This window comes from Grammomys surdaster, unplaced genomic scaffold (assembly GCF_004785775.1).
Source record: "Grammomys surdaster isolate TR1022 unplaced genomic scaffold, NIH_TR_1.0 65, whole genome shotgun sequence".
Lineage (NCBI taxonomy): Eukaryota > Metazoa > Chordata > Mammalia > Rodentia > Muridae > Grammomys > Grammomys surdaster.
The window spans coordinates 1,955,557-1,974,813 of NW_021604567.1; the positions used below are offsets into that span (position 1 = coordinate 1,955,557).

The following is a 19,257-nucleotide window of genomic DNA, read 5'->3' on the forward strand; positions in this document are numbered from 1 at the left end:
CTTGGTTTTTAAGTAAAATTTTCATTTATTGTGTAATAGTTTAAAACTAGTTTAAATAAAGACTTAAAAAGAGAGAGTAAAGCATTCCTTTACATACAACGCCTCAGGCACCACGAACATTAGTAATATAACAGAAAAGAATGCATGTGGTTTAGCATATTACACAAGAAACCTAAAGTCTATACAAAGCTAAGTGCTACCTCTCTCCTACGCCACGGATTTCTCTAGATTTGATCCTGGCTCTGTGTGCCCTCCTTAGTAACCACTGCAACATTTATCAGTGTTCTAAGTACTTTGATATTTATATCTGTATTTTAAAAACAGCTTCCTAACGTTTGAAAACATTCAACAGCGTCTTGACGAGGGCTCTCATACATTTCTCTCTCAGAGTGCTCCCTTTCCTGAGCTATAGTAAACACCTTATAACAGGTGGATTTATAACTGAAGACCCTAAAATGTCAAGTTTACATTTTTTAAAAAAATGCATAGAGAACATTTTAGAAAACCTATTAGTATACTTCTGAGATATTACAATATACAGGTTGTTTCTTTCAGACTATGAATTATCTCATTTTCATAATTGGATATTACTTTCAAATAGGAAACCACATTTTAAATTTTTAAACATTTGATTGCTATTAGGCTATAAAAAAAATGAGTTATCTGAACCAAACTGTAGGTCTTCCACAAACATCACTGTGTAAGCTCAGCGAAGACATCAAATTTCTGTGCCACAAAACAGTAGAAGTTTATCAGCTCCAGAGCATATAAACTTTTATTAGAAGACAGCTTCTTCAACTGAAGGCGCGACTCACGTATCATGCCCTGTGTCATGCAGTCCCTTACCAAGTAGGCATCATGTCTGGAAACCACACCCTGCCAAGATGCTTAGACACTTCCCAGTGAATCTGCTCCAAACTATACTTTTGGTCAGGAATTAACACTTCTTCCATAATGGATAACTGAGACAGGCGGCCACCACACATCTTTACAAACTCAACAAAGGCACTACATGAGACTTCACATTCCCCCAGCCCAATAGCTGACAAATTTTTGCAACGTTCTGCAATGCGAATTAACTCTTCATCAAGGGGCCGCAACCCATTGGCACACACTACCAGTTCTACTAGTCTTGGGCAGGTCATGCCCACACGGCCAAGAACATCTTTGCTGACTGATCTCCCAAAGTAAAGATGAGTGGCGGGTATTTCATAACGAAAGAATGGGTCAAACTCCTCTTCATATAAAAAAAAATACATCACTAGGTTGACTTTCGGTGAGTGTTTGATGAAGGCATCCCAGCTGCTCTTCTGGATAGTGTGGAAGTGTGTCTGTCCAGGGTTCTCACTGACAACATCAATGCGCAAATGTTCTAATCGAACGTGCTTTTCAGAGGACAGTGCGAGCAACAGCTCATCACTCAGCAGATGGTAGTTCAGGGCCAGTTCCCGTAAGCCATGGCACTGATCAGCCACACACAGAATCCCTACGGAGGAAGACAAAGCCCAGTTATTTGTAAATTATTGTAAAATTTACATGTTCAACTGTTTGATCAAGTGCTAGAAAAGAGCCACATTTCCCTTTTCACCAATTAATGCAATTTTAAAAAATTCAGTTGTGATAATGAATTAGAAGTTATACTCACTCATATTTATCTTGTAAAACCAATTCTATATCCTTGTTGCTCATTTATAACTCAAGAATATCGTAACCGTCATTTTAAAAATATGCCTTAAAAAAGTAGGATCTATCCTAGAAATGTATGGCATCACTCAGTTTTTTTCCTCCCTAGAATTCATTATATAGCCCAGGGCTGGCTTCAAACTCAGTCTTTTGCAGTGCCAGCTGCCACATCATAAAAAAAAAATAAAAATAAATTACACTAAACTCACAGTTTAAGAAAACTTTCATGTTCAACTAGAACACAGACTAGAGGCTAGTTTCTGAAATTCAAATGAAATCATAATATAAAGAAAGGGGCACAGCCCTTGTTCTCTTGCTCCCCCCTTCTCTCCTCTTTCCATGCGCTCATGGCCAGCCCCTCAACGCTTGCTCATGCAAGTTCTCTTTCTCCCTCTCTCTGCCTCTACTATCCTCTTAACTCCCCTCCCCATACCCTGAATAAACTCTATTCTATACTTAAAAAAAAAAAAGAAAGGGGACATGATACAACCATATAAATGAAACACAATATTTACAAAGTAAGAAAAGTTCCATCAAATGGTTATAGTTAAACTATTAACAGTATGCAATAAGCTTATCAAATTTGTAGGATATATGAAATTATCACTCTTAAATGTGTCAAAGGAACAACATTAGCAAAAATGTTAAGAGCTTTGAGCTCTAAGGAAAGCAATTTCTTAAATGCTCCCATCCTTAAGACATGTCTGCCCAAACTATTATCCTAGAAACAGATGACTTTACCAAAGATCAATAAAAGTAGCAATAAAAACTCCAAAGTATCTTTATAGATTCTGCCACAGAAGAGTCCAAAACAGCCAACAATCACGCCACTCAATCCATTTCTTGTATTTAAAAAGAAGCAGGACAAACAGAACACACATTTTCATTGCTATTTACTTCACAAGCTATACTAGGAACTAAATATGTTTGTCCACAAATACTCAGCATCTAAGGAACTAAGCAGTATTTCTAGTTCAAAGTAGAGACAACTATGAAGTGGGAACAAAAGAGTTCTTTGGAAAGTCGGTTGGTATTTTGCTGGGGCAAACACGTGAAGGAACGTTTCGTTAAAGTGGACACAGGTGTGCAAGGCTCAGGCCGACTCGTGAAAGAACATTTCACTGAAGCAGACACAGGAGAGAGATGTTCTGTTAAAATAAGCACGTGAAAGGACATGTGATGAAGGATTCTTTACTAACAACATGCATGTATCGGTTTGCCTTACATTCTGTAGTTAAGCTGCATTTGTCAGGACTCCATAGAGGAACGCACCAGAAAAACTTCTGGTGGTGTGCTGCAGTTTCCTGCCACTCCATGGACTCTGGGTGATTGGATGCACATGCTGAGACCAAGACACATGCAGAACACATGATGTCTGGAGGGTATAAATAGGACTCCATGGAGTGGTAAAGACAGAGCTTGGCTTGCTCGGACAATGCTGTGCAATGCTTGTGGGGTCTCTCATCTTTGCTGATCTTTGTTTTTCCGAGAGGCACAGCCAAGAACTTCCCAGTACTAACCCGAGTCTACTGAACTGAGGTGCTGATTTCCAGACAACACAGATGGAAGCTGCTCCAAAGAACTGTTCTAAGCAGCTCCACTTCCCCCATTATCCTGTCTTTCCTACTACCCCTGGTGGGTGGTGGGCTACCAGGGAGGTTAGAGAGTTTAAGAACCATCATTAAAAATAGGAATTGAAAAAATTATATAACTAGCTAAAGATAGCAAAGTTAGACTATAAAGAGACTCTAAGTTTATGCACATAACTATTATTTAAAGCAAGACCACCAATATAGCAAAACTTTACAAGAGTGAACAAAAACAGGCACTATAATCAAGAGAAGAGACAAAGTGACCCAAAAAATAAGACTTAGGCAAAAGTGAGTAAGAGACCATGTGTTATTTAGCTACTGTCAATTTCTGTTCTTCTAGATACTCTGAAATATGCCCTAGCCACGCAAAACAACCTAACCACATCTCTGCAACATCAAAAAGCTCAATACAAAGAGAAAATATTCAGAAAAAGTTAAAGATAGAAACAAGAGAAACTACTAAAGGAGCTGCCATTGTCATAACTCTCAAAATGCCATCTTCCCCCCAAAATCCTACATTCTACTGTCTGTGGGTCTGGCAAGGGATATCTATCATCATATTATGATATATAAGATAAATTATATAGATAGTTTTAATCTAAACATATGAGCTGTTTTAGACTCAAGTTTACTCATTGATAGTTGAAGAAAAGGAAGTTAGACTCAGCACAAGTTTAGATAAATTATTTTTTCATACATAATAAAGTCAAAATAAAGAAATAAGCAAGCAGACTCTAATAGCCATCTCTCACCACACAAAACTGAGTGTGAACGGAGATGTTGGTGCAACAAACCTCAACAACACAAACTCACCCCACAATATGAGAGAGAATGGAAATGATCCATCATGGGGCTTCCAGATACGAGTCCAGACTGACAGATACTAATCACAGAAGCCATCTGAGACCTGCCTACAACTCTGCCTTACAAAACTGTAGATCTGATAAGCAGATATTAGTGTAAACTAATGCAGCAGTTATAGGCATTAAATATGTAACTGCATAGCGACAAGTACAAGCCAATAATAAAAAGATAAACACTTAATAAGCAATGGGAAAAATACAGGCAAAAACCAAACTATTTCCCCAAAGAAGATGTACAAATGTCCATTAAGCACATGAAGAGAAGTCATCAAATGGCATGCAGCACATGCCATTAATTCCAGCACTCGGGAAGCAGAGGAAGGTTCATCATTAAGAGTTCAAGGGCAGCCTGGTCTATATAGAATTACAGGCCAGCCAGGGCTACATACTAAGATCCTACTCAAAACATCAATAAAATTATCAAAACATGCATGTAGGCATTATGGCTCGCACCTGGAATCCTGGAAACTGGGAAGCTGAGGTGGGAGGCTCGCCGTGAGTTGACAGCTAACTTGGGTTACACAGTGAGTTCCAAGAGTGAGAGAGGCCCTGCAAGGGTGGCAGTGAGGCTGGGGTGGGCTGCGTGTGCAAATCAAAAGCACAATGGCACTAGTACACACCGTCCGGGATGGGTGTAATGAGAAAGATAAGCATTACTGAAGATGGAGGATGATACAAGGGGAATTCTCTTACCCTCATCCTATGTTTTGGGTTTAGTCCTTTTTGTTCTGTAAATCTTCCCTAACATCTTCCTTTGGAACTCCCAGAATACATCTTTGTTTAGTGATTTGCCACTTCTTGTTGCTCTGGTAACCTAACTATACTGGAGCCAGTGTGTGGCATGTAGCATAGTTCCTCAAGCGAAGAAACAGCCACTGCATGGCTTGGCAACCCTGTCGTCAGCTATACACCCAGAGAACCAGTACATCCACACAGAACTACTCAATTTCCACATAAGCAGTATCTGCTCTACTCAAAAGGTAGAAAGCAACCCAAACACCTAGCAACTGATCGCCAGATAAACATGCAACAGATTTTGCATAGCAACAAGGAATGAAATTCTAATGGATTATACAGCACAAACAACCTTGAAAACATGCTAAGTAGCAGAAAACAAGACACACAAACAGATACACACACATATAATACAACTCCATGTGTAGGAACTACCCAATATAGACAAATTACAAAGACAGAAAAGCAATGGTGGTTGCTTAGAACTGGGTAGTATTGCCAGTCATGCTTCATTTCAGTCACGATGACAATGTTCTAAGATTCACAGTGATGACAACGTAGACACTATTCTGTCAGCACACTACAAGTCAAATACATCATGTTTTACATGATTTGTGAAGTATATGGTTCATACATTCTCTCTCTTTGTTTGTTTGTTCTTTGAGACAGGGTTTATCTGTATAATCACCCTGGCTGTTCTGGAACTTCCTTTGTAGACCAGGCTGCCCTCAAACTCACAGAGATCTACCTGCCTCTGCCTTTCAAGTGCTGGGATTAAAGGTATGTACCACCACACCTGGCTCATAAATTCTTTTTCAATAAAAGTTTTATGATGATGATGAATTGATGAATAGATTAAAAAATTTACAGACTATTTCACAAGGCACAGTGCTGACTGGAGGTCAAAACAAGTCCAGTTCTCTAGGGCTTACAGCTCCTAGGACATGGGAGTGAAGAGCAAACAAGGTGGGTGGAGGATAGGGACAAAGGGCCTTGCACACTATGAACCTAAGACGACAGATCTTACTCATAGCTGACAATAAAATGTGATCAAGGTCAAATAAAAAATAACTGCCAAGCTCTCTTATTCTCTTCTTACCTTCTATTCTGTAATCCTTTCGTGATTATCTAGAAGAGGCTGAGACGACTAAGTAAAGACAACAGTACACCTAGTTATTCCTATCACCCAGACCCTCTTTGTGGGTGATCTGAGAGAACAAGCGAAGTCCAGCAGCAGTGCAGTGAGTTGCTTACAACTGGGTAGCACAGCACCCAGTCAGTCTTGCTCCTTTTCGGCCACACTGACTCTAAGATTCGCTGAAGAGGACACAGACCTCATTTCAGGGCATCCCAATCCTTTGTTATACTAAGAAACACAAACCGACAAGCGCTGCTGAGCAACACGGCTGAAGATGGAGGGGTTCCAACAGTGGAGGAGTCGGAGAATGTGTTTATACTTTTCAGTACAAATCACTTGCAATTAAAAAATCTCAGTCTGGACGATGCACTAATACATAGAAAATTCTACATAAAGTAGTTGGAAAGGCCTCTTACAAAGTTATTTCTACAGTTTTTAAGTTTTAAAGACCATTCTCTCTCAAAAAGGCAACCATACTTAGACACACCTCTATGTAAGAGGTAACTATGTCACTGGTCTGATCCAAAACACCCACAACTCAATTAAAGTTAGCAGATTTCTATTTATCTCAACAAGTTCAAACAGACCTTACAGCAGCATCACCTTGTGGTCTGAATGTGAAATGTCTCTCATAAACTCATGCTTGACCATTTGTTTGGTCACAGCTGTTAGTGCTGGTTTAGAATGTTGTGGAACTTTTAGTGAAGCCTGATTGGAAGAATGAATCTCTAGGCTAAGGCCCAAGGTTTTATAGCTGCGCTCCACTTTACCTATCCTTCAAAACTGCAGAAGAGCCAATGAGGCCCCTACCTCATGCCCCTATACTGTACCTTCCCAACCATACTAGTACTTTCAAGCTGAGCCAAAAGAGATGCTTCATCGATCCTTAAGCTGATTTTGTCAGAGTCTTTGCTCCTGATCGAGTAGCTAATAAACCTTCCTCTCTTCTCATGTTATTTATCCATTTTCAAACACATGCTCTACTCAGTCTGCCACATAAAATGACTAAAAAATAAGATGAATCAGTCTAAGCTACAACACTGCAGGTATTATGCTATTATCATTAGGACACTGAATTTTTTTTTGAAGAAGAAATGGTTTTGCTAATTCATTTACAAGTTCATTAGCAGAACCATTAAATAAACAAACTTGAGAAACCATACAGTTACTAAAATATGTCTGGTAAAACATGACATACCTGCTGGAGAGACATGAGGACAGCTGCTCATTTTTAGCAGCTTGAGTGTGTCACTGTTGTTGGCCACTAGGACTTTAAGGGATGGGTCATCTACTGGGGTGTCGTCTATCTTAAGTGAGGACAGGGATTTGGAGTTTACAAACACAACTGTCAGTGCAGAGATAAAGTGAGACTGAAAGACAAAAGATTAAAACACTTTTTCAGTTCTTCAGAAATGACATTACAAGGTTTTCTTACCATGCGTGACTGTCTGTCTGTCTGCACCCTAAAGAATTTCAAGTGTTAAAAGGCAGTGCCCCTGCATATGGTTACCAAAGTAGAGTTAAGGGGGGGGGGCTACTTTCCATTTCTGAGAAAAAAGCCTTTTGTACCTGTGGAAGAAAGGGTCACTTTAAGCCTCCAAATTCACCTCACTCACAGCAACCTCAGAGATCAAAGAGGAACCGTCTAACCCAGACTAAGAGTTTCTCACATACCTCGATGTATCTGGAAGCTGATGTCCTGTACACTGCACCACATAAAACAGAGTACCAACACAGACATTACTGGATAATAATCAAAACTGAAGTCAGTCAACTCAAAGGCTGACTGGACCATGGAAGCACATACAGAGTCTTTAAACAACCAGAATCCATTCAAAGATCCAAATTTAAAACCCTCTCAAAGATTTAAGTCTTGATTTTAATGTATTTTACTTATAATCTACTGATCACAGATCTGATCAAAAGGAATTCCACGGAAACAAGAATTACAGCATATTTAAAGCACACAGAATCAGGGCTGAGATAAGCTATCATCAATGGACAAACAATTCAGAGAAGAACAGAAAGGACAAGCTTCAGCACACATGTACAGAGCCAACCTCATCCTATGCCTACCTCTGAAAATCCTCCACAGCAGTCCCAGAGGAGGAAGCCTTGCTAACCGACAACGAGGTATAAGGAAACACGTCCTTGGTTACAATCCTTAGCTTGCTGTTTCTTTACTGTGTCTAAACAACTGATTTCTAAAACTGTGCTTAAACAGCTTAAGCATGAATCCCCTATCCTAATCACACAACTGCATCTTCCATGATCACAGCCCGTGACTACACAGTAACTCCTTTCCTTTCTGTCCTGATGAAGTTATGCTCACATACATTTCTTTTCTCTTCTGTTCAGAATAGCCAAAATACAGGAATATCTTATTTCAATCTTTTCAAAAAACAAACAAAAAACCAAAGAAGGACAACAGTAAGCATGGAAGGCCACTACACCAACAGTTCTGAAACTAGCACTACAGATATGGAAACTGAAAGGCCAGGTAACAAAACATCAAACTATGTTCAATATGCTTTCTAACCGTTTAGTCTATTGAAGTAATTTGTTGTTGTTTTCAAGACAGGGTTTCTCCGTAGCTCTAGCTGACCTAGAACTCTCTCTGTAACCAACGATCTCTCTCAAACTCACAGAGATTCGCCTGCCTCTGCCTCCCAAGTGCTGGGATTAAAGGTGTGTGCCACCACCGCCCAGCCACATTTTAAAAATAATGGCAGGTACAAAAGGTATCAATCAGAGCGGTTCAGTTTCTTAGCAAGAGGCCTTGAACATCTATCTCTACTAAAATCCTCTGGACTGTCCACAGAAGACTTGGCCTCAGCCAAATTTAGAACAGGAGTAAGAGTTCAAATTTGGGCACAACCAGATCTAAGATTCACAGCAACCTGACTCAGGTACATCCAACAGATTCTCTTTTCCGTATTTCTTCTGTGCTCATGAGAAAACATTCTATCTCACAATGTACAAGATTACTCAAATTTAAGGTTTTGAACTCACGATATTTTATTGGGTTCTGCTATTCAATTGGAACAATGACCTTCTAGTTATAATTCACACTTAATACCACTTCCTGAGTCAGTCTAGTAAAATGAACTGTGACCTGAGCCTACATATTTGGTGCTGGAAAAGCGGCCACCAGTTAAGAACATTGGCCACTCTTCCAGAGGACTCAGCTTCAGTTCGCAGTACGCGCACAGCAGCTCACAAGTGTCTGCAACTCCAGTTCTAGGAAGTTCTGGAGTTTCTATATGTGTTCTTCTGGCCCCTAGGGGTAACAGGTACATATATGGTACACAAACCTACATGCAGGCAAAAATACTTATATACCTAAAATAAAAGTTTTTTTCTTTAACCTATATATTTTACTTTGTGGCATACTGTAAAAAATTTCTTTTTCCAAATTGCTATTAGCTGGTATGGGGCTGCAGGTCAGTGGTGAGGACACTTGTAAGGCCACAGATGTGCTTGCCAATAACACAGACACTCATCACTATTGTATGCTAACCTCCTGAGCATCAGCAAGCCAGAGAGCAGCTTTCTGGGCTTTCTCAGAAGGGTCTCTGATAATTTTTCTGTTTCAAAGAGAACAGTTATGGGCACCAAGTTTTACAAACCAACTTCAAACCCTGGAACTCACATGGCAGAAAAAGAACCAACTCCTGTAAGCCGTCCTGACTGACACACACACTGACACACACACACACACACACACACACACACACACACGCCCCTAAATGTAACAACCCCCAAGTTTCTAAAAAGAACAGTTGTATGGTAGACTGTTCTTTAATTGTGTATAGGACTAACACAAACAATAGTTAACTCCTCATAAGAATAATTAAATGGTAGATAATCCAAACTATATAGACATTAATTCTGCTTAAAACTACTGTTTAGTCCACTTACCAGAGGGTTTATTTACATACTGAGCAGAGTACACCTGCTCGACACTGGCATTGTCACCCACCTCATCTGTAAGCTAAGAATGAAGTGGCGCTCATGGGTCTCTTCTTCTGACATGGTTAGTCTATTTCCCTTACTCTTTTAGCACCTCCACTACTAGACAATCTTCTGTCAAGTCACTTACTCTGTAACATTACCAAGGAAGAGCAAGGAATGCCTGATAGCATATTTTACTGCTGCTGGAGAGGTGTCTGTTCAGCAGTTAAAGTACTTGTAGAGGCTCTAGTAGAGGACCTAGGTTTGGTTACCAGCATTCACAGGGTAACTCCTAACAGCCTGTAACTCCAATTCCTGGAGATAGGACACTTTTTTCTGGTCTCTGCAGATATGAGACACACATGAGGTGCACATACTTACATGGAAATAGAATGCTTATACATACAAAAAAAATGTAAAATTCCTTAAAATCGTATTCTAAATACTATTTTTTAAGACTGTAAACAACCACCAGATCTCCAAGGCACATCCTGCTTGCTGTCCTCTCCGCCTCATGTCGGCACTAACAATGCAGGGCTTTCACTGGATTCCTCCGCAAAGGCAATGATAAACAGACCCAGCAGATACCTTTGGTAGATCCATAAAGCTTGGCCGAGCAGTTGAAATAAGTCCAAGTGTTTTTAAAGAGCAGTTCACAAGCTGTGATAATATGTCACAAGCAGCTTCAGCCGACTCTTTGCTGCTGTCCACCTTAGAAAGAAAACACGGCTTAGTCACATACACACCCACATTTCTCTCTGACTATCTAAAAGCAAGAAATAAAGTTACTAACTCAGTGCACTACCATTTAAAGGACACAGATTTTTAATTATCTCTCTCCCACAATCTTAGTCTAATTGTCTTCATTATAATACATATACATTTATGTATTTGGTGCTGAAAGACTAATTTGACTCATTTCAAAATAACTATAAAATCAATCAATTTTGCCTTTAAGTAATAACTTGTACTTGGTTAAATCAAATAATACATGTAAACACAGTGCCTATGATGAACTGTTACAGGGTATCAGAAGAAACTAGAATCGACTTGTTTGGAATTTTCAGATGAACCACACAACTTGAAATTCTCTAATGTTTTTAATACAAAGATAAACAGAGAGTAAAATAAGAGTGTCCAACTAAACAAGCACAAAATAATCTGAACCAACATAGAGGAAGCTGTTCTTACACACTTCCTGCTGAGACATTTCCTGAAGAAAATAACACGACCAAACACCAACTCTTGGAAGGGGAAACGTTAGTTCTTCTCTAGACTAAAAATGTTAAAATGTAATACCTATTACATTTTACTAAATTTGTATTTGACTGAATCCCAAAGGAGGTCCTAAATGCTACAGTGTGTGAAACTAATGTACTGTTTGTAGTTCTCCCAGACCACATGAAAATCATCCAAGTACTGAAGACATGGAATTCGTACGCTTAAACCATGCGGCTGAGAAACTGTGTGTGGGACTGAGCACCTTTTGCCTTTACACTCACTCTCCTTGGTGAGTCTACTCAACAGTTTGAAAAGCACTATTCTAGACTGATAAATCTGATTATATGTTTTTTTCAGCCTACAATGACCACTTAAATATTATCAGGAGGCCAGAATAATCCCTGCAACTTTGCTTTCTACATTAGAAATTACTTCCTCACACAAATAAATCCCTAACAAGAAATGTTAAGCACAACTGGTTTTATGAGTTATGTATGTTGGATACACCTGGGTTGTATCATAGAACTATAAAAGAACATCAAGGACCCAACTGGCCTACTATGTGCAGGAATGAGCTTTACAATCTCCTTTCTATAGCATTTGCTATTACAATACTCTAAAGCAACTCAAAGACAACCAAAACTAAAGGGAAAGCACTTCAGGTTTCCTTTTGGAGGGGTAGCTCCCCAACACCTGTTTGCTTGAATCCTACTCCTTGTCAAACAGATAATACACCCAAACTGGAATTTCAGGTAAACAAAACAATATTTTGTATCAATGAGTATGTCTGGAATGTACCTATACTAATCATTATCAGTGATTAGTAAACTCAAAATGAACTAGGCATTTTTATTTTCTTCTTGAAACAGGGTCCTTCCTGCTAAGTATCTCTGGCTGGTCTTGAACTTACTCTGTAGCCCAGGCTGGTCTGAACAGGTATCCCGATAACTCTTTTCTGTGGCTGTAGTTGGCAATCTTACTCCTAATGACCTAGTACTTTTATGATCACAAGCTCCCCATCATCCAAGGAAGACAGCATCTAGTAACGGCTTGAAGCTCTAGGCTAGGACAACTGCTTGGTAAAGACTTATTCTGGCCCCTTTAGCAAACAGGAAATAGAGGCAAACAGGCAATTCTTGTCCTTTTACTACAGTTTTTTGGTTTTAATGTTAAACATTTTTAAGAGAGAAAGTCTTATATACACAGGGCAGGAAAGCCTTAAATTGTGAAACTGTTGATTCTCTTGCCTCAGACTCCCAAGTCCTGAGGTAACGTGAGTCAGTCAGCAGGCCTAGTCCACTTTATCATTTAACATAGTTATCATTTAGAAATCATATTTAAAATAAATTCATGCTAGGGATTCAGCAAGCATCCCATATTTCTTTCCTCTTCTCCAAAATACAATGTGATGAACCTTTGTTCTGACACAAGCTACTGTGACTTCATAGAATACTATTCAAATCTCAAAATGCTCCCTTCCTTCACCCATCTCTCTTCTCTGAGTCTTCTGTGTCCCTTGTAATACTGAAATGAAGCAAACAGCTCTCTTGCATTTTTCTATGAATCCTTTTCTGTTTCCTTCTAAAAAAAACTCTAAAACTACTTAGTCTCTATATTATCTTTAACGTTTTTTGTTGGTTATTTAAATAAAAATGTACCAAAGCCAGCAACACTCAGCGGTGGTGGTGGCAGTGCGGCTCCTTTAATCCCAGCACTCGGAGGCAGAGGCAGGCAATTGAGTTTGAGGTCAGCCTGGTCTATAGAGTGTGTTCCAGCACAGCCAAAACTGCAGAAACACCCTGTCTCAAAACACCAGCACCTCCACACCACCACCAACAAAAAACAACAACAACAAACAAACCAAAAACCAAGTCAAACCAGCCCTAATATAGTGGTTCTCTAAGGGTTCTTCTTAAGGCTATGAGCCTTTGATATAGTTCCTCATGGTGTGGTGACCCCAATCATAAAATTATTCCATTGTTACTTCATAAAGTAACTGACCCACCCAGGAGTCTTGCAGCAGATGGAGACCCACTGCACTAATGTTTGTGGTATTTTTCTCTTTCCTCAACTTTGTTGCCAACCATTCACCATTAACTTCAAACTTCAGTCAATTATTTATGCTCACTTAGTGGCTGCTTTTGCTCTTTCAAGAAATTAAAGGACTATTTTAGTTCCAGTAAATATGAAAAATATTTGTAAAGAACTCTAAGGCATGCAGTAATTTTACAACTTTAAGCACTTTTCCTGAAAAGTTAAGTATTTTAAGGACATTAAAAAGTTGTATTGGTTATGACATTGAAGCCAGTAAAAATACTCTTATCTTTTAACAGGAGGAGTTGAGGTATTACCTTGAAGCTGACATACTGAAGATGATTTGAATGCCTTTTAATAATCTGTTTGATCAGCTCTGGATGTGTAGCTTTCAAGTAAGATGTAGCTGGCTGATTCAGTTCAAATTCAAAACATCTCCACAAGTCAGGCATGTGAAATACCTGATTCCAATTCCGGCACACTTGGGAAGCATGAGCCCGGTCAAGAAGAGGCAAATACTTAAAAACGTGGAGGACGATGTCCTGCAGAAGGTTACCCCAGTCACAAGGCTGCGAGCACTCGCGAGTCGTCCTTGGTTTCTTAGCACTCTCGGCAGTGCCTTCCTCTGCTGAGTCCTGGTCACTGTCTCTCCCTCCTCGTTTCATCCTATCAAAAGAATCCATCATTTTCCTCATCCTACTTAACTGTTAATCAAATTCATTCTGTCACTGAAATGTGTCTGCATTTGTGCAGTTAAACCAAAATATGCACGAAAACCTGAACTGACAATTCAAGGAGAATATAAAAATACAATGAAAACCGCTGGTGGAGATGAACACTCCTGAGGTGATTTTAAATATTTATGTTTAAAACTACTTATAATGTAAGTAAACCATGAATTTACAACTCAAAACTTGTAGTCAGCTACTTAAAGTAACTGTGAAGGAGCACCTACAGTGAACCTAGCCATTTTTCCTGTCAAATTTGAGGTAGACGAAGGTCTGAATGAACCTTTAGACTCCAGCGGATGAACAGTGGTTAACATACCTGCACTGAACAGCCTGTGACACGTGGCATTACTGCTACACATACCCAATCTCTCTTTAAAGTACGTAAACCCAGACTGAGAGTACAACCCAATGGTAAAGCCCTTGCCTTAAATACTCCAGGCCTGAGCTCAACCTGTAACAGCATGAACTAGACTGATTAATCATAGCAGTCTACCTGACTACGCCTTGTATTTCAGCTGGGATATGGTTTCTTCTCCCAACACATTACCGTCACTGCTTTTTCCGTCAATTTTCTGAAAGATACCTTCATGGTTTTTCCACATAGTCTTACTTCATGCCATTTGCTTCTTGGAAAGATGAGATGTGCATGGCAAACAGTACCATAAGCTCTAAGTCCAAGCAATCCAGGTTTGAATCCTAGCTACACTTCAAAGTAGCCCCATGACTTTGGGAAGTTACAAGACTGTCAAGATGCTTCAGTTTGCAAACTGGTGATCTTTAGATACAGGGTTCTTATGATAAATGACTTATTAGAGTTTTGATCTCTCAGCCCAGTATGAAAGCCATCACACAAAGTGACTGTCCCCAGAATGTGAAGAACAATTTAAATTATCTTTCACATACGGAGAGGGAGAAGTGGTGAGGAGAAACACACTGGCAAGAGCATCACTAACTTAGTGTAACAGCTAACAATGGGCAGTGGGATTACACAAGTTCCAGTTATTTTTTCCCAGTGTTTTTTTCTTTCCACATTGTATACACTTACTTCATGTAATCAAAGTTCCGAAGGACACACTTTGTTACTTGATTTACACTGCACTCAATAGTAACTGGGACCACTCCTTGGTACTACTGTTTAGTCTAGGATCTACAATGACTGTTTAGAGAGCAATTCTAGTCAGGCACTGGTCCAAACAAGACTCAAAAGGATGGCCTGACTCCAACCTACTTGTGACAAATCGTCACGTAAGACTCTGGTCCTCTGTGGTATGAAGACGTGCACGTATACAGCCTTTCTCATCAGGAGATCTGCAAAGGAGGACTGAGGGCTGGAGAGGAGAGACAGATGGCAGAGGGCACGACCTACACCACCAGTCCAAGAGGCCTCCAAAGACCAACTGTCTCTTCCCTGTTGTTCCTGCATCTAACTGTATATACACACACAAAGGGCACAGTCTCCGATAAAGGAGAATTCAGAAAACAAAGTGACAGATGACAAGATGGCTTTATGGAATAGTCAAACTTATTTATGAGTCCATGAATAGATGTTTAAGTATATTCAGAGAAAAGTTAGAATGATCAACAGTGCCATTTTTTAAAATTAAAAAAAAAAGGTCCAACTATGGGTTAGCATGTCATTATGACCCATTTTCCAATCTTAACTTCTCCTGGAGGCTTAGCTTTAATTTTAGCATCTCAATTTGGGTCAATGAGCAAAGAGTCTGCTACTTAGGACTCAAACTTTCTTATTGATAGAAACTACTCAGAATTCTGAGATACAGAGATACAAAAAAGAATGACAGTCTTCCTACTTCAAGACCTTATGCCAGGATGCTCTGCTGCATCTGGAGAAATCTTCTAAAGACAGACTGTAAAGGTCAAACACTTCATCTTACAGTGTACAGATTCAAAACCAAAACAAGGACAGCAGCCTTACTCACAATACTTTAACAACACTCTGCTGAGCCTAAGTTTATACAATCTGTACGTGAGACAGGCTCACTATGTGAGGCTGGCAGGCCTGGGAATCAGAGATCCACTGCTTCTGCCTTCCAACACAGTCCAATCTAAGTAAAAGTATATTTCAATCCACTTTCAAGTTTGGGAGGAGGAAGTCAGAGAATGTAAAATCACCAACACTAAGGAAGATCAAGTATACAGTTATACTTGATCTAAATATAAACTGAATATATGGATCATCAAAGTATAATTAGTATTTATTAGTTTATGAATAGCTAAAAAGTCTATGGACTATCATAAGCATTATGAAATTAATGTCACTAGCAAAGAAAATGAACAGACCAAATGTTAAAATGTGCTATGCACTATTAGGTGTAAAGATAACACTAACGAATAAATACCTAATAACATTTTAAATACTGCTTTTCCTTGTTGGTCTTTTTAATTCAAAATTTCCAATGCTTTTACTTTAACTACCTACACATGAAGCTCTGCTGTATAAAGCTGAACAATTCTGACCACTCACTAGTATACAACTAATTTACAGCAGTAGGTTTTATCCTGCTTCTAGAAGAAGTGAAAGCGTCCTTTATATCGGAACAAGAAGAGTGTGGTGTATCAAAACAGGTCAATAAATATCAGTGAGGTTTTCTAAAGCATAGAAAACCTGGGCCCTGGAAGTTTTGTTTTATTGCAGTGTTTCAGGAACTCAAACTATGGTGGCAGGAACTTTTGCTAGTATTCATACCAAGTGTCCAAGAAGCAAAGTAATGAAGGACACCTAGTAACTAGTTGAGCAGCACCAAGAATTAGGGAGCTAATCAAACATTTCCTCAAACTGAAAGGAGGAGCCAAACTTTCCTTACTGTCTTAGGCATTTACATATTCTGGACAGGCAAAACTTAAAAAGACCCTTTGTACTTAAGCTTTAAAAGTCTCATTCTGGCATGACATTTACACACGCCCTTTTGTTTTGCTTTTCGTAGGAAAAAAAACCCCAACACACATTCTTAGGCTGAAATTCAAGAATCCAAGAATATGAAAGAGATTAACTCTCAGATGTTGAGAGCACAGGGGAAATAGATAACCGGGAGCGGGCATACAGATAACACGGGGTGGGTGAGAGTTTAGAGTTACAGACATTCTTCTAAAAGGTTCAGGGAAAATTTTAAAAATTAACCTTTTCGTGTAAGCAAACGATAAAACATCTGGGCAAGTGGAATAGGCACCATTACCAACAAAACGCCGCCCGCTCTCACCTCGCGGCTTGGAGATGCCCTGACCGGGCTGCTTCCGGGTGGAGGTCTGCAGCGCGACCCGAGCGGCTGCACCTAAGTTCGCCAAGTTTTCCGCTGGGCGCCTCCCCGGCCCTGCTTTCCCTGACAGCGTCCTACGCCCTGCCCTGGCCCCCGGGGTTTCCAGCTGCCGGCACCCGCGCAGCAGAGGGCGAGCCCGGAGAAGCCCGTCACCCAGCCCCGCCACACGCGGCCGCCGAGCGAGCGCGCGCCACGCCTTGTTGACATGTACCGAGGCCCGGGCGGGGCGTTCCCGTCGCGCCCCGCGCGCGCCCCGGCCGCCGCCGACCTCCCCGCCCGACTCCGGGCTGCGGCCCCGAACCTCCGCCGTACCTGCTGCCGGGGGCGGCTTCCCCCACACACCACCCCGGGCTGCGCGGGCGGCGGCGGCTCCCGCGGCTCTCACATGAGGCCTCCCGGGGCCCCGTCTCCGCGCTCCCGCCGTCGCGGCCCCCCGCGCTCCGCCCGCATCCGAGACGCTGGTCCCGCGGCGGGCGCCGACGCGGCTCCACCTTTGCGGCTCCGGCTGGCCGGGGGGGAAAGCTTCCCTTCTCTGTCCCGCGTAGTCTGCGTCCGTTCGTCTCGACCCCTCCTCGTCGCCGCCCGAGACGCCCTCGGAGAGCAGCGGCCAACAGCAGCGAACCCCGAGCCTCGGCCCAGTTACAGAATCCAAAATGGCGCCCGGGGCTCGCGGCCGCGCGCTTGCCCCTGCGCGTCTCCGCCCGAGGGGGCGGGCGCGCGGCCGAGGAGGGGGGGTTACTGGGCGGGCGCGCGCGCTGAGGCGGCTCCAGCCTCTTAGGGGACTGTCCCTGGAGAAGTTTGTTTTAGGGGTGGAATGTGGGCGGGTTGGAGTTAACCAGATGCGGCAGGTCTTTCCCAGGGTTAAAACCGGAAAGTTTAGAGCGGAGGAGTGTCTGCAGAGCCTGACCCACCCCTACCGGACGTAAACATCAGCTGACAGCGACCCACCTCCGCGAGGAGGGCGCGGCCAAGGGTGCCTCGGAGGCTGCTGTCTGCACACTGGGGAAAAAAAATGAACGTGGTTAACGTTGCGATCACCACAGGTTTCTTTAAGACAGTATTTGCATTTCCATTTTTCCAAGGCTATTTTTAATGAGTCATAAATTTTTCAAAACCACTATTTGCTTATGAAATAGAACCCCGAAATCGGAGAAATTCTTTTCAGAAACACATAGGGGAAAGTGTAAAGAAGCAGATGGCTAATTAAAAGAAGACCCCTGGTGGAGCGTTTTGTAAGTCAACGCGTCTTTTAAATGCTACTTATTTGACTTGTTTTTTTAAAAGTTTGGACTTGGAGATAACTGAAATTTCTTAAAATAAGAAAAGTTCACAGAATTTGTTAAGGTTAGCTGTATACCGTGACTTCTGCTCCTTCTGTGTTATTTTTCCAAAGTAAATATCTTCTCATCTCCTTCCAACCTCTTCTCTCTTCCGTCTCCTACTCTTCTCCTCCCTTTTCTTTATGCTGAGTTTCATTCTGTAACCCTGTCTGACTTGGAACTCACCAGCCTCTCCCCACCCAATGCTGAGATTGAAGAAATGTGCCACCACACCCAGCAAAAACACGCTGAACTTTAAGGTGCTTTTATGTATTTGTTTTTTAATTTATTATTCATTTTATAAGCTTGAGTTTTATTTTGGTGGTGGTGGGGGGTGTGTGTGTCTGCATGTGGGTTTGTGCACATGAGTGCAGTGCCCATCTGGAATGGATGTTGGATTTTCTGGAGCTGAAGTTATATACAGGCAGGTGTGAGCCGCTTGTCCTAAGCGCTGGGAACTGAACTCAAACCAGCTGGAAGAACAGCAAGCACTCTGAACTAACTGCTAAGCTGTCTCTCCAAACCCAAAGTATATACTGCTACCTCCTCCTCCTCCTCCTCCTCCTCCTCCTCCTCCTCCTCCTCCTCCTCCTCTTCCTCCTCCTCTTCTAAAAAAAAAAGATGTCATGAGACCAGGTTCTGTCACACACTTAAGACCATACATAATATATTGTACATTTAAACAAACTAGAAGAAAGGTGTTTTAATGTTT

General features: G+C 41.2%; 1 protein-coding gene across 4 annotated transcripts; it reads right to left on the reverse strand.

The window, feature by feature from the left end:
* Positions 1 to 757: 757 nt before the first annotated feature.
* On the reverse strand, positions 758 to 17,858 carry Fbxl3 (F-box and leucine rich repeat protein 3). Of its 4 annotated transcripts, none has more exons than XM_028772129.1 (5): positions 17,718 to 17,858; positions 13,538 to 13,886; positions 10,554 to 10,676; positions 7,210 to 7,381; positions 758 to 1,486 (listed from the first exon to the last, which is right to left on the reverse strand). In XM_028772129.1, the coding sequence occupies exons 2-5, from the start codon at positions 13,883 to 13,885 to the stop codon at positions 843 to 845; spliced, it is 1,287 nt and encodes a 428-aa protein (XP_028627962.1). In that variant the 5' UTR covers position 13,886; positions 17,718 to 17,858; the 3' UTR covers positions 758 to 842. The 4 variants fall into 4 exon arrangements, with proteins under 4 accessions (XP_028627962.1, XP_028627954.1, XP_028627972.1 ...); XM_028772121.1 differs by lacking the exon at positions 17,718 to 17,858 and adding an exon at positions 17,539 to 17,645; XM_028772139.1 differs by lacking the exon at positions 17,718 to 17,858 and adding an exon at positions 17,170 to 17,279.
* Between the last annotated feature and the right edge of the window lie 1,399 nt (positions 17,859 to 19,257).

Bases quoted from the DNA above. Each gene is read 5' to 3' on its own strand.
- Fbxl3 (XM_028772112.1), bottom strand. From the start codon at position 13,915: ATGAGGAAAATGATGGATTCTTTTGATAGGATGAAACGAGGAGGGAGA. The intron at 10,677-13,537 runs GTAATACCTCAA...TTTCTTTCTAAG, and splicing joins TTCAGTATGTCAGCTTCAAG to GTGGACAGCAGCAAAGAGTC. The intron at 1,487-7,209 runs GTATGTCATGTT...CTTCCTCCGTAG, and splicing joins TCCTCATGTCTCTCCAGCAG to GGATTCTGTGTGTGGCTGAT.